The following is a 15,872-nucleotide window of genomic DNA, read 5'->3' on the forward strand; positions in this document are numbered from 1 at the left end:
AGCAGTCTTTAAAGATAACGAGGATCTTTTCCGTTCCTTACGTTTCTTAGAATCCAGATGTATAACAAAAGTGTAAAGTTTACATCCTTTCGAGGTTATCTCTGAAACAGTGCTTTAAACAATTTAAATGTATAGCCTAAATCCACTTAATACCGTAGAATTCTCTTCTGCTTTCATTCTCAGCTGCCAGTGATACTTTTCAAATGGAAACAATCTCCAAGTTTTTCACGTGGTCTGGTAACAAGGTCCTGGCTACAACACCAAAGTATCTTGATTACTTAGCAAGGATGCTCTTGACGATACAAAAACGTATACTTGTGATCTTCAAGACAGCCGCTGACATTTCCAAATATTTTTAGAGTTCTTTGGCCTCTATGTAAATGTAGTTTCTCAATTTTTGTTCAGGCACCCATGCATAGTGTGTCCTCCAGAGATGCAAATACTTTTTGCCAAACAGCAACAATAATACAAGTGCCCTGCTAAAATTTCTTTCCCTGGGATTAGCGCAACACTTTTGAGTTTAGAGTGTTACACTTGGAGAGCATGTGAGCAGGCAAAGCTGATTCTGCCACAATCAAGCCAGAAAGCGCAGTAAATTATGGTACAAGCATAACTGTCCATGAAGCTATTAAGTAATAAGAAGGCTTTTCATGACTGTATCGCAACATTGGGTCTTATATCGAAGGTTCAAAATTATAACGCCTATGATCATTTCCTCATGCACTTTTAAAGTATTACTGATTTTCTTTTTGAAAATGAAAATAAACTGTTGCATCAATAATAGTAGCATCAAAAATGTACCTTTCAGTATCAAAGCAAAAGGATTTTCAGAATGCAAAAGAATTGTTATGGTTCTTCAAATTACAAAAGTAAACAAAATGTATTTATAGATTTGGGAGTTTTGTAATGCTCCAAATGTAACCTGTCTTTTTCTTTTGAGTGTAGAAGGGGATAGAAACAGCGACAAATCTGAAATGTTATAGGTGCATGATGCATCCAATTACATAGGCTAATGTTTTGTTGTCCTTGTTTTAGTTGCTTCAAAGGGCTGTTAAAAGCAAGTTCAAACGTTCGGTTTTCAGGAGTTTCCTAAAACATGTGATATGGTTCAGATCTCAAGGAAGGGTTGAGGGTCATTCCTTCGTCTTCGACCTTCTACTCCCATGGATCCGTCTATGTGGTTCACGTACTGGAATTTCTGTTACTGTATCAGATCAAAAGCCAGTGAGAGAAAATTTCTAGCTAAGCTGTAGCAAGGATCTAAATTCTGTAGTAATATGCCCTTTTTACGAGAACACTTTGTGGATGATGCAGAGTATGTAGAATTTGATCCTGGATTCGTCTGGTAGCCGATGAAGTACTACTTTCAGAGGGTTGATGTGGGCTTGTTTGTGTAGGTTAATGCTCATTCTGGATGCCTAGTTTTGCAGCCTTTGTTGCCTAATAAAGAGGATTTTGGGAAGACTTTGGTAGATGGTGCTACAATTGTCCAGCCGGGGCATGACTAGCTATCTAGTCAGACTCCCCCGATGGTCTGTTTGAAGTAATGGGAGGGAGTAATGCGAGGAGTCAGTGCATCAGCAGTTTGAAGAAACAGCTGAAAACCATGCAGTCAAAAACTAGGTTTGCATGTGGTCATCCATTGATTCTTATGACGTGTAAAATTACCCCACAAAATAGATGAAGACACTGGAATTAGTACTATAAGTTCATGTATATGTCCTGAAATAATAGGGAAAGGACTAGAGACTGCGTCACTAAATTAATATTCCTGGAGCACAGATAATAGCCCTGGTGAAAGCCTATTTCCCTAAGTGGCTGCAAAAAAGGCTGAAACATTCCTACTCAGATTTTGGAAGTCATAAGTGACCACATTTATTTTCAGTAGGAGTGTAATCTGTCTAGGCTTGACAGAGTAGGGCAGTACATCTTTGCCAAGAAAGATGTTGATTTCCCTCAAGATTATGGAGTAATGTTCTGAGGCCTTTTACAGGTTTATACGGATGGGGTTCTCAACGTATGAAGAGGGCTTCATGGAGGTTCTGATTTGAAGGAGGGTGTTTATGGGTATTTGTTTAATTGATGACAATTTGGTAATCTGTCTGTCTCAAATGTCTGTTTAAACCAGTAACTGGGATTCTATTTCATCTCATAATACATTTTTTAAATTTTCCTGTGCAAAGGTTATCAAGATTGTTTACAATTGTGCTTGAGCTCATAAAGACAGGTTCTTGAGTACAATTAATCCATAATTTTGTTGTTTAGAAGAGCTTTGGGTGGTCAGTGCTACATCTGTTTTATAACATGTATGGCTTTAGTGTGCAGAACTAGGTCTTTCTGACTTGTAGAAGCAATCCCATTCCTTCCAATGCAATGGGCTATGCACCCATGCCAAGGAGGAACACCTCTATGATATTATCAAAGTACAAAAGGGGCACCTCCATGACCATTATTGCATAAGGGGCCACACAGGTTTTTGCACTCCCTTCTGTTAGAAGTGGTTCATGGAAGAACGAAATGGGTACAAATGCCCATGGCATCCTGAAGGCACTTATGTAATGAGGCTCATGAGCCTCCAAGTGGTCCTACATGGTCTGTCATCCCAATTTTACCTCAGTTAATTTTTCAAGCCCAAAAATGTATTTAGGGGTCGATTCCGATCCCGTAAAAAAACGTCCGTACGAATCGTATCCGGAGCCCTCTCCGTATGACTCGTACACACTCCGTACGACCCGACAGGTACAATCCGGACCGGGGCATCAGGACGCGATTCGTACGGTCCACGTCAGGTAAGGGCGATTCGTAAGGTAAAGCACACAATCACATACACACCGTACGGTCCGTACACCCCATGATCGCGGGGGTACTGTCCGTACACCCAGCGAACATGGGGAACGGTGCGTACACCCAGCAAACACGGGATACGGTGCGTACACCCAGCGTACATGGGGTACGGTGCGTACACCCCATGATCGCTGGGGTACGCACCGTACCCCTACGATCATGGGGGATACGCTCGTACCCGTGGGGGGACGTTCCGTACCTGTTTCGGCGCAAACTCTGCTTTTACGGCTGTTTTCAGCTCCCGTAAAGAAAGGGTCGTACGGTGCGTACCCGACACGTATCGTACTTGCTGGGTTGTAAAAACCAGCCGCATGCCGTACAGATGTCGCATACAGCGGGTTCCGACGGAGACTCGTACAGGGATTCAAGTCGTACGGTCTCTGTATGATTCGTACGGAGTCTGGCTCCTGGTGTGAATCGTACTTCAACATACGTACGCGGGACGTTGCAGGGTACGATTCGTACGGGAAAAACGCTCCGAGCGGCTATTCGGAGCATTTTTTCCCGAATCGGAATCGACCCCATAGTGTTTTGCTTCTGCAAACAACAGACTTTATTAATAGATTTTTTTAGAGGGGAGGAGAATTTACTTTTCAGCTCAAGTGAAGTTCACATTCTTGGCACTGACCCAGAAGCTTGTCCTAGGAACATAGCTCAGTGAAAAGGCCATGTACTGATCTAATCTCATTAGCAGGACCTTGGCTTTAAGGTCATCACATTCTAACTAATACTTTGTTAATCCACTTATAATGTGCTGCCTATATTTCACCCCGAGTCCTACTCAAGGTGTTGTCAATGACCAGCTGAAACCATGGCAGTGGTCTGTAACATCTTAGGCAAGTGGACACACATACATGTTAAACAAGAGGCAAGACAATATGGAGCCTTTTACCACGCCTCGGCCTGTCCTCAGTTTAAGTTCTCTCTACACATAATTCATAGAAGAGGGAATACTTGAGTACTCTACATGCATAATTTAAGAAAAGCGGAAACGCAGAGGTTGCACCCACACTCATTAATATTCAGTCTATCATTGATTCTAAGCTTTATTCACACCTGAATAGGTTGAGGATGGGAGTCACTATATCATGCTCGAAATATCGATATACAAGAATATTCCATCTACAATAGTGACAACCACAATATGGATAAGTGAAGCAGCTATAGCTTTAAGAACAGTAATTATCTGTAAACAATAAGTTAGCAAATAGATTCATAATACCTCCATTTGCTCATAACGAAATTGGTACTTACCAGTAGGGGTATTTTTGCAGCGTGAAGAGTTTCTGGTTTCAAATGCTGTGCATTATTCCGCTATAGTGGTTGGGTTCGGAATGCTGCCTTTTTGTTGTTTTAGTGTCTCTTTTTTTATTTTATTTTTTACGTCATCAGCCATTTGGCTGTAGGCCCCCACCTTGATGATGTAAGGGATATGTATTGAAAGCACATTTTGAGTGATTCTTTCTTTTATTTTTTTTAAACTCAACGAGTGTAGCCTGTATCATTTACCCATCTACAGAAGTGTCCTAGAAGTAATAGGTGATATAGCAATTGGCCTTTAAAGGAATGGAGTTTTCAGTTTGGGTGGGGGGTGCTTTAGGAAACAAATGCCAATTTGTACCCATAGAAGAGATAGTAAGATTATCAAGGTAAGGGCCAACATTAAATTGCCCCTAGGATGGATTTGTAGCCTAAAGCTTCTTCAGTTTCCTTTAGAAGGTAGCAAATGATGTATGAGAAGAACATTCTGAGGGAATTGAGTCCTCAACCTTTTTCAGCACATCCTTAGAAAGGCTAAACCCATGTTCAGATCGTCTTTTTTTACAATTAGAATCTCCAATCGTAAATCTCTAGGGTTGCAAACTGTATTAGGGTAGTATTTGCCATCCACACTGCCCCTAATTAAAGTTCCTGACTTTAGGGCTCATCAACACCAGAGCACATCCAGCCACTCTGGAAAGATTCCAAGTACTTTTCCTTGGACATTGAAACTGAAAAATCAAGGATCCAAGCTGCAGATAAGGAATGACACCACCCCTAAGGCGCATCCCAAATACTATTACGCAAGTCAGAACTGCTGCAAAGACTGTAATAATTCTATAGAAGTTTTCATCCCCTCTAGCCATTCCCATACACTGGGTGTGGTCTTTTTAGCCAGTATGGTAAGTAGCATAATGTTGATGTATCTGCCTCATGTATATGTATTTGCTTGAGTATTGATAAGACCACTTTCCTGATAAAACAAAATTAACAGCTAAGCACCAAAAGGGGACACAATTAAAATCCCAGGCACATGTTCTCACCATGGTTGACTAATTTTAAAATGAGTAGCATGAAACTACCAACTTGAAAGTGGTAGACAGCATCAGGCTGGGGTCAGATGACTACTGTATCAGAGTTGGATCCGCCAGCACTTAAAAACAGGCTGGCATTTGATGCTCCCCTCGGTTTGCACTGTGGATGTCCTAATCCACACATCATGGCAGGCCTGTGGCCTCATTTTATACTTTGCCCAGTTTTTACAGACCTCAAGCCATGCCCGCATTTCTTAATTAGCTCCTCATGGCGGCATTTCATGATCTCAGCTCTCTCTTCACTCTCTACCTCAGTTTACACATACCTCATGGCAGTTCTGCATGATCGCATTTAGCACTCTCCCACACCTCCAGGCCAAACAGACCTCAGTGCCTCTGCATGACCTTATTCACATATTTCTTGGTCTGCATGGATATTGTGCTTACACTGAATAATCTTATTTTACATTTCTTGAAGCACCACCCCTCATCATATCGCCTCAGACTGTATGACACCATGATGGATCTCATAACTCTAGCATTATATAAAAACTTCAATTGAAGGCATTTTTATTCCAGATGAAAGCCAATTCAATAGATCATCACATTTTTTTATTATGGTGGTAAATTGGTATCTTGAGATGCCTTCATAGACTTGTACTTTGACTGGATGGTTGGTGTGAGCGGTGTTTAATAGGTATCCATTATTTCTGTAATGCATCAAGGTAAACCGTTTAAAACACAGATATTCTGTTAGTGAAAAGTGCATATTGAATATACTTGCAGGTCGCAATACACTGATTGGATGTTTCGTTTCTCTTCCACTTGCTAGCCTCTTTTATAAGTAACAATCTGAAAAGAGCAATATCAGTTGTAACTGTGGTATGCAGTGAACAGTATATTTCAATGTTCGACACATGTACCGCCATATACTATTCATTAATTTATGTTTATTGATAAGGGAAACGGTCAATTCAATAAAATAAAACATTTTCACCTTAGCAGGCAAGATGGCAGAGTGTCTTCAAATCAAAGCTCATGTATTGTACATTGCTGAATGTATATTGTGCAGAAGAAATACGTGTAGCATATGAAGCGCAATCTTCACACAAGTGTGAGGCACCTTTTGAACGCACTGACTTAGTATCATCTGTTACTACATACTTGACACCACCTTTAAATTGAGACAAGCCTTCTGTTGTCACCCACTTTCTTAAGTATAATTGTATGCGTTTTACTGGGTAATAATTTGAAAAGGCCACCCAGATGTTTTGAGTTTCACCTATCCACATTAATCACCTTATTGGATGAGGTAGAGTACCTCTCGGTGCCCTTTCAAGTTCAAATGAAATGCCCCAGCACCTATTTAGAAGGACCAACTAGATTTGTAAGAAAAGAGATTGAAGAACTAAAGGAGCTATAGATGAAAGAAGATATTAAACCACTGAGAAAGCAGCTTAGCAAACTTAGTATAATCAACTCCGGTCTAATTTAAACTCTAAAAAAATACAACCTTTGATTCTCATACATTTCTACACGAGAATTCAGAACGATCAGGCTTAACAAATGTATCAACTGTGAATTATAGGAATCACTTTGAAATTTGAGCCTTTGAAGCAAATTCTTCCTATCAGCTAACAATGATTGGCAACTGCCTGACAGAAGGTACCAAAAATTACCCTGCAAACATACCCACCAGGGAGCTTTTCAGTTCTTAAATGCCAAATTCATAAAAATCTCGTGATAAGAGTAAACTCCATAGAATAAGGAAAATAGTATAGTAAGTATTACGTAATGGTAGCAGATGCAGGTGTCCCCTAGAAAAATATCTTTACCAAACAGATAACTAAATATGCTTCTCCTAGTGGACCTGAGATTACTAGTATAGTAACTGTAATCTGAACCTGCATAATATTCATCCCAGTGTTGGTGGAAATTCTGAGAAAGTCCTTATGAAATCACCCTTAGTACTACATGCTATTGAAAGACAAAGTTGTGCAAGCGGATAGGCGGATGGATGGATAGAATTCATTAAATCTACCCCGCCCCATAATATTATACTATTTAATGGTTGAAATCAACTCAGTAGTTAGCCTATGGGATATAGTTCCTGAATGGGGACTTTTTTAAATGGAAGAAGTCTTGAGGTTTTCAGTTCATATTGCTGAGTGGACTAAATTACCTCAAGGAAAGATGAAAAACCAAAGCTCGCTTATAAATAAGGCCAAACGTTGCGTCTGAAGTGTGAGACACTGCTATTCAGTGAATAAATCTGACATCACTAATACCATATGTCTCATCTGATCTTGAATACTGTAATTATAGAGATCTAATGGCAGACGGCCTAGTGATAAGAGGTGGCTTGTTAACACTTGATGCAAGAGCGATTCCTTCAGATGAGTCTAGTATTCAGCTAAGCTAAAATCTGCTTCACTTTTAGACCACAAGTAAAAAGCTCATTGACACAGAATCCTAGCCTTTCTAATTTACATAATCTGAGAATGACCTTAGCTGGCCCTGTTTTTCACATGAAAATACAGGAGCTCTTCTTTATCTTGAGGAAGTAGATTGGCTGTATACCCTCAATACCTCCTGCCACACCCCACCATTGGTGTCTAAAGCTTCTTCTAGAGAGTTTATTGGAGAAATTCTTTAGAAAGAGGTGTCTGACTGTCTCTTATTGCAATCCTTTTGTGGAATGTTGCTGGTCTCCCATAAAAGCTAAATGTTCTTGAATGGCTGGCATTTTTTAACAGTTGCTACACTTGTGTCTTCCAGGAGACTTGGGCTACTACATTTAGTTTTATAAAGAGCTGTACTAACTATAGTGCTGAAGCTTTCTCTGTTAATAAAGATCGCCCCTTTAGAGGAAATACTATCTGCGTTAAGGTTAATCTAAATTCTTTAATACAAGCGATTGAGACATGTAGTCCAGACCATAGTGTGTAAATGTAATTTTTCAAGAGGGACCTTGTGTTCTCTATTCACCATTTATGATATTTACATTATCAATAACTGGAAGGCCCAAGAATTTCAAACTATTTTGACACCTGGCACACTTTTGGACCGAGATTCTGCCACACTGGTACTGATGGCTGAAGATTTAAATTTAATTTTCAAACCATTAACTGTATTCCAGGAGTAAGAAGACAAATTCTCGGGCATCACCCAAATGAATGCTGCTCGAGTTGATGCAATCTAATATTACGGACTGCCTTCCTCCCTGTAACGGACGTACCATTTCTGATGTAATACCTAAACCTACATACAAGAAGGATGAGTAGTCAATACATCTGTATCTTTTTTATGATATAAGACCAGAGCGCAACCATGAACTGCACTCTCTAATTCTAAATGCTGAGCATTTTGTTATCATCAATTCTACCTCCTATTTTCCCCAAAAAGGGCTTAATTTCAATTAGCTAACAACCGAAGAAGAATTAAATGTGACACAATAATGAAATCTGAGTCTTTACCTCTCATCTACAACACTGGAGTCCACTTTGTGGAATCCGTTCCTTCCAAGTCCTTCCATGACCCTTCCTTTCTGGAGATAAAGGCATCTAGGTTCCATTCGGTATCCCAGCCCATGAAATGGGAAAGTACACATAATGAAGCATAATAAAAGCTGAAAGCAGGTGAAATGCAGTTTTCTGCTCCTAGGCAAATAATAAGGACAATAAAAGCATGTAAATCTAATAAAACAATTTTGAAATCCCAAAAGGTACAATGTAAGATACAATAGTTGATGAACTTACCTCAGCTGGGCTAAAGACACCAAAAATATTTGACACATGATAGCTCATAGAGGTTTTTATCATTAATACACCTGAAACGCACCAAATGCATGAGATATGTATCCAACGCGTATTGTTGTGTACTCATTAACTTTTGGGGTTAAATGCTCGATAATGAAGTACGAGATATAAATTGTAAAGTTATGGCTGATGATACCTGGGGTCACTTTTCCATTCACAATGCAGTAGACTCAGTAATGATCCAGAAATCAGGCGAGTCACCCTACTTGAATCAGGGCTTTTCTTTTAAGGCAGCAAAAACAAAATATAAGGTGTTTAAGCCTCAGAGATCCTGCAATATACTTTATTTTTGGAGGATGTCAGATTAAGAAGTGTCAATGATTTTGAGTATTTGGGCATGTTATTGGCAGCAAATGGTTCCTGGTCTAAACAGTTGATAAGAGTATTCATATAGCTATCCATAGGGAAAATGCTACTTGGTGATTTGCCAGAAGGCTGGAACCCTAGCTTTTTTTAAAATCCCTTATGGAGGTTTATAGACACCAGAAAGCTGTCACACTTTAAGAGTCTTACCTTTGTAGTGTTCTGAACATGGATACTTTGAAATGTACAGGAATTTACAGGAATGTACAGGAATACTTTGAAAGTAGTTGTACATCGCTTTTTCCGAACATTTTAATTCTATCCGTTCTGTATATAAGGATCCAGAATCTAGACCCTAATGCAAAGTTAAGACCCTTATTATAATGGGCCTAATTTTAGTCACATGTAGCAACAGAACTATATGATGCGCCTCATTTAAAGGTTCTGACAATCTGGGAAAGCATATAATTTGTTATTTTTTGGGCCACAGGCCAAACGTTTAAGAGACTAAACATATCGCCATATAGGAATAATCCTAATAAGATTACCTCTTCATCATTTTGCCTCTCTAAAAATAACCTATTGGCAATATGTGGATAATGGTGCGCTACTGGAGGCGCCACTATGTGGCCTTCTGGAATTTCCTTTAAAATTTTAAATGTACACTATGATTTGAAATATGTTTAGGTAACATTGAGCTCAAATTTGGTAAAGGTTTGTATCCAAAGTTTAGATTAGATCCTTTGCCATTAGCAACTCATGCTTACAAGTGAATTTCAAACTTATTTTGACAACATTGCAATAAAACTGAGTAAACAGAAGCCCGCTTTGTGCTGTGTCTATCTTCTACTAAACTCAGAATTAAATTAAATGTCCTACTTTTTGATCACATAAGAATTAGGACATTTATGGGAGCTTTCTGCACAGTTAAATCCGGCACCATAGACCTTATGGTAAATCACAGTTTATACATCTGGCATTGACAGTTAGAGATAAGTGTTTAACATTAACCCTTATTACCATTCTTTCTGCTCTTGTAGTAGAAATATGTGAGGACTTTTTTTGAATACTCTAAAGTACTATGAGAATGACCTTGCTCCACGTATGTTGCACTTTTTTAATAGTCCTAGGACCCACTGCATCTGATTTTTCTTAGTACGAACTTTTACAATATGATATTAGGAACATGAAATGGGGTCTGAAATGAACTACATTTCTGAGTGATTTTATGGATCACCTTACCATATTTTATATACTGCTGAACCTAGTGTGTTACAAGATTTAGTCATTGTTTTAAAAACTTGTTTTTGGATATGATGATTGTGTAATTGTTTCATGGGTATGGGCTCTTGAAATAAACTATTGAATGGTTGGGTGATGTATACAGAAGCTTCAGCAAAAAAACAAGTGGTATGTTTGAGGTTTTATCTAAATTTATTACTAGCAGCAACATCAACAAAGTTTACACTGTAGATGTGTGCTGTTAGCTGTAGATAATATTTTACAGTACCGTCCATCTATGACACTCCCTGATGGATTCAGCCTTTGGAGTAAAACTGTTGTATTAACCGCAAAGTTGTGCCCTACCTGGTTACAATAACACCACTCCCAGTGGAACCCCATGGACTCTGGGATGAAAAGGTTGTAGGAACCAGTAAGTGGCAGCGAGAACCGGAAGGGACATACTGGATGGGTGCCATGTTGTGAAACCGCCTAGATGCATTATGAGCATGGCAGCATAATCCAAGGTAGCTGTTCCCACAATTCATTGCGTGCTAATTCCATAAACTAATCTAAGGCCTCAATTTCCTGTACTGTAGTCTTCCTGTTCCTGTCTTCACCTATATACTGTTTCTCAGTATAAAAAGCTCTAAATTATACCATAACACTGCTTCACAATGCAGTCAAATCTTTTTTTCTTTGAGTATTACGATTTTAGTCTATATTATTGCCCCCGTTTTTTTTTTCTCCAACCAAATAGGCAGGAGATGGACCACTTCCAAGTTCTTTTCAGCTGTGGTTTCATCGATGTTTAGTGCTTGGTTCAAACGGGCTACTATTCTATTCCTTTTACATTGGCTGCTTCCTTTTCTTTGTGCGCTAGAAGAGTTTTATGCCTGGCTGGCTTTTGTCCTACCTGCTGGAGCCTGGGCTTGCGGAGCCAATTAGTTTTAAGCTCCTAGCCAGCCACACGTCCTATGCCCTTGGTCATGCACAGAAGCTGATTATCCTTGAAAATTAGCCCCCCCCAGAAAGTGGGTGCTTACACAACCTAGTAGGGGAGAGAAACATTAGAGTTAGTCGTGCCGGCCAGTCCGCCGGTCCATGATCCTTCTACAAGATACCTACTACTTTCACACTTATACAGCTGGTTTGAAGAAGAACGGTAACTCTTCTGGCACAACTCAAAGAAAGGAAACTGAAGCAGCCATTGTGTCAAGCACTTGATGTGTGCATCTGTTCAAGACTTGGTGCTTCACGTAAGTGGTGCAGAAAAGTGAGTAAAATATGGAAAACTCAAGGTTGAGAAAAAACTCAGGAAGAGGGGTACCTTCTCTCATTCTTTCTTTGCTCACAAATTTCATTCTTCTATCTTCTGGTTGCATCTTCTCACGCATTATTGTTACAAACTGATGTCTCTCTCTATCTCAGATGCACTCTGAGACTTTTCTCATTAAAACGTTACGCCCCACACACTCACACAGCCTTCTCCCTACTAAATTATCCTCAGTCTCTCAATAATTGCCCCTCCCATGCACCCACTTGCTCCTTCCTCCAACACTTCTCCTCTACACCTGCCTTCCTTCTTATTGGAAACTCACAAACACTTTATTAATGAGATTTGTACATAAAGTGTCATTAAAACTAAGTGTTTGGTCTTCAAAAATGCATTGCCTCAGACTGTAGGTCTAATTTCATTAATGGCCTACAGTGAAATAGTTATGTTAATTTGCTTGCTGACCACATGCTCCTGTATTGTTTCTTTGGCTTTACAATTTCTCTATATTGGTTGTTTCTTAACTCCTGGGGTAAAGATATGAAGCAATTTTCTTATCAGATGTAATACGAAAATCATCTCGAAAAGATGCTGTTTTTGCCAACATTCAATAGCACTGTTAATCCCCCATGGCGGCTTGTGTTCCTATTCAGTTGGGAGCTGGGCTGGCAGATTGGAATATTCTGTTCATGTTTGAGCAGGTCGAGTGCTGATTTGAATGTGGCTATTTTCATTCTGGCAAGGTGGGAAAAAAAGAGATTGACTGGAATGTAACCCGAGTAATTCTCAGTGGCTGATACCAATCCAAACATTCTACACATCACTTTTTTGCTGTTCTCAGTGAGAAGCTGTAATTGCAACGGTTACGCCTATGCATGGGTCCCATGCTCACCGTGCCAGAGAACTCGAGCTGCAGTGTACTGATGAAGCCCAAATTGGGAAAAATTGGTATAGGCTTACTTGTGTTTTCGTTCATCGTGGCCCTAGCCTGGTTGTTCGGGCTGAATTGTTCCAATTCAAGCAGGACCAAGGCCTGATATCTTCTTACACACAGTCATTCAGTGTCCTCATTGTGTCACCTCACAGCATCAATCGGCCTTTCTGTCCCTGATCTCAGGCATGAGATTGCAAGACCTGCACCCGAATCTGTCATATTGTATTATGCAATCGACTCCCTGTAACCCTGCCAAGTTTCTCAGGTCCGTGCATAATGTCCTGCACCAGTCCAGGTTTTTCATTATAAAACAGGACTACAAGTACCAGAATTCAGGGGGGAAATTCTGGACTGGAGCAGCACAACACGCATGAACTTGGGAAACTTAGCAGTTGTTGTAGGTCTGCTGGACAGTACTCACTGCTTAATGTGAAAATATTGTATCTGTGCACATTTCCTCTTGTTAAAAACGTATAATATTCCTTAATTTCATTCCTGCAGGTAATCGGTACAAGAACGGAAAGAGAAAAGGGGGCATTTCTTTAAAGCATCATGTTGCAGGAAGTCTTTGCAAATCCACGACCAAAAAAAGCGAAGTAAATGTAACCAATATGGAACAAGAGAGAGGAATTTCTGCTACCTACATGCAACATGGAAGCAAGTGTGAAATGAGTGTAGAGACACCTGCACATTGGCAAATTGATAGTACTGAACATACTTCTTTCAACGCATGTCAGACAACGCCCTTCGTGCAGAGATCAGAACCGTTCTATATACCTGACAAGAGAGTAATAAATGACATTGCTCCATTCGAATCAAGCCCACTGCAGAATTGTGAACCACAAAATGAAACAACGGACCCAACGATCAGCTATCGTGTGTGTCGGCAACCACCCAGAGTAAAAAGACACCCTTGTGCTGTGTGTGGAAAAAAGTTTACATCAATATCAAGTCTTATAAAGCATGAGAGAGTACATACTGGAGAAAGACCTTTTCACTGTGAAATATGTGGAGAAAGCTTCAATCAACTTGGAGCTTTGCACAGGCACCAAAAAAGGCATACTGGGGAAAAACCATATCCGTGCAATGTGTGTGGAAAACGCTTTAGTAGAAAGGACACTCGTTTAGGACACCAAAAAACACATAGCAAGGCACAACAAAACAGTGAGCTACATATATTAGAAATAGACTGAATACTATAGTGTTTCAGTCATAGAGAGATCCTTATCCCATGGTTTTGTATTTTATTTTCTATTTTAAGTGTGAACTGTTAAAAAATTTACTGTACACAGTATTAAGGTCAGTACATTGGTTAGTTGGTGGCAGTGTGGTTGCATACGGTGTTGTGACAAGTGATTATCTTGACAGTATTAAAACATAAGATTGTTGACTGATTAATATATACACTATCATTTGATTAGAGTTGGGCACCGTGCGTTTGGTCAACTGGGCTGGGTCTTGATAATGGAGATATATGAACATTACAAAAACTGACTTAAAAGCAGCAAGGGAGGATTTAGTTCCAAGTTAGGCAAGGAGGCTATTCCATCGGAGAAATGCAAAAAGTATGAAGCACCCACAATTTAATTGAGCTCAGGGTGGCTTAATGAAAGGTAGATATTGCACTAGCAGAGTGCAGCATTTGTCTAGGGGCCTATCAGGTGAGACTTCGAGAGCTAGGGGTTTAGGTGACATGTGCTCACTTAAGTTCTAGGATGAAGATTTAGTAGAGTGTGATGTGTTTTTTGGTGAGCCTCCCGACTTGGCTGTAGTAAGAAAAGGTGGGTGTCGCTAAGAGGTTTGATGAGCTTAATGGTGGCAAGGCTGATAGCTTTAGCTAGAAGGAGAAGATGTGCGTTGAAGGCTACTAAAGGAGGAAGCAGAACTCTATCTTAGGTGCTGAAGCAGAGTTTGCCCGCATAAATGGAGAGGAGTTTGCAAAGTCTCTAAATATGAAGTAGTTGGAGCAGCACAGCACTAGGACTGGAGGAAAGCATTCACCTCATACCAATACTACTAAAATCAAGATTTCTAGGAAAGAGAGTCCTATGGATGGTGGAAGCCACAAATTCGTTTTTTTTTATATTTAAGAGGTTTGTAAAAGCGCTGCACACTACCACAAGGTTTCTTCGGAGCATGGTATTGCAGAGAGCTATCCAATGTTAGGAACTTAGGGCCTGATTTAAATCACAGCGGGCAGCCCACCATACCACCATGGGGACAGAGTAAATTACTCTGTTCATATGGTGGAGAGGCCGACTGCCTCGTTTATAAATGACAAGAAAGTAGGGGGTCATTCACAAAAGCATTGCCAGGAACTGCCGGTTCCTGTCAATTCATTTTACTCTGTACTACGGAGCTGCGCCAGCAGGACACCGAGTAATTTATTTTTCTTTACAAAAAGAAAATCCTAAAACAGGATTTTCTTTTTGTAAAGAAAGTAAATAATGCATCCCTCACCTTCTCCAATGGCCGGCATAGCATGTACTGTCCCTTACCGCCTGGTTGTGCCTGGCGGCAAGGAACAGTAAAAAAGTCGCTAAATGTCCACCCATCTAAATTGGCCGTGCAAACTTGTGGGCGGTGAAAACGAAGTAGTCCCCGCCATGGCCAAGTCAGTCAGAAATTAAATTAGGCCACTATGATGGCAGAGAGGGAAACTCTGTCGCTACCGAATGGAGTTTTCTTCCCGCCAGTATATAAATTGGGTGCTTAGGCTGAGATATTTGATTGGGTTCATGCGTGATTGATAGAAAAAATGAGAAAATGTGAAGAGGTGGTAGGAGAGGTGAATAGGATCACAAAATACAGCAAAGATCAGTTGGTTATCCAAGAGCCAAATTATAGACCTACAAATTTGCATAGGAGTTAAAAATAATGAAACAGATATGTCTTAGATCATAGGCATGTTGAATATTTATGTTTACCTACTGTATAGTGTTCAAAGCATAACTGAATTGTTTCCTGCGCTGTTTAGGAGATTAACATTGTGAACGGGATAAAGGGTTCCTCATAATGTTGATGTTGGTGGCTGGGGTCACATTTCTGCAGTTCTTGTATTTTATTCACATGCTTGAAATAATGAGTCGCCAAGGTTAATGTGTCAGTGCATAGTTTTGGTGCATATTCTGTTTGCAGTACTCAAGGGGCCCTTCATTTGGGCCAAGAATTGCATGTCTTTA

At 40.0% G+C, this 15,872-nt stretch overlaps 1 protein-coding gene across 1 annotated transcript in view; it reads left to right on the plus strand.

Annotated features, from left to right (window-relative positions):
- LOC144753536 (uncharacterized) overlaps positions 1 to 14,088 on the plus strand; it is a 138,593-nt gene extending 124,505 nt beyond the window's left edge. The window contains exon 5 of the mRNA XM_078641201.1: positions 13,192 to 14,088. Within this exon, the coding sequence (XP_078497327.1) occupies positions 13,192 to 13,883 (692 nt within the window). The 3' untranslated portion in view covers positions 13,884 to 14,088. The remainder of the gene's footprint in view (positions 1 to 13,191) is intronic.
- The last annotated feature ends 1,784 nt before the right edge of the window (positions 14,089 to 15,872 follow it).

Source organism: Lissotriton helveticus, chromosome 1_1 (assembly GCF_964261635.1).
Source record: "Lissotriton helveticus chromosome 1_1, aLisHel1.1, whole genome shotgun sequence".
In the NCBI taxonomy this organism is placed as follows: Eukaryota; Metazoa; Chordata; class Amphibia; order Caudata; family Salamandridae; genus Lissotriton; species Lissotriton helveticus.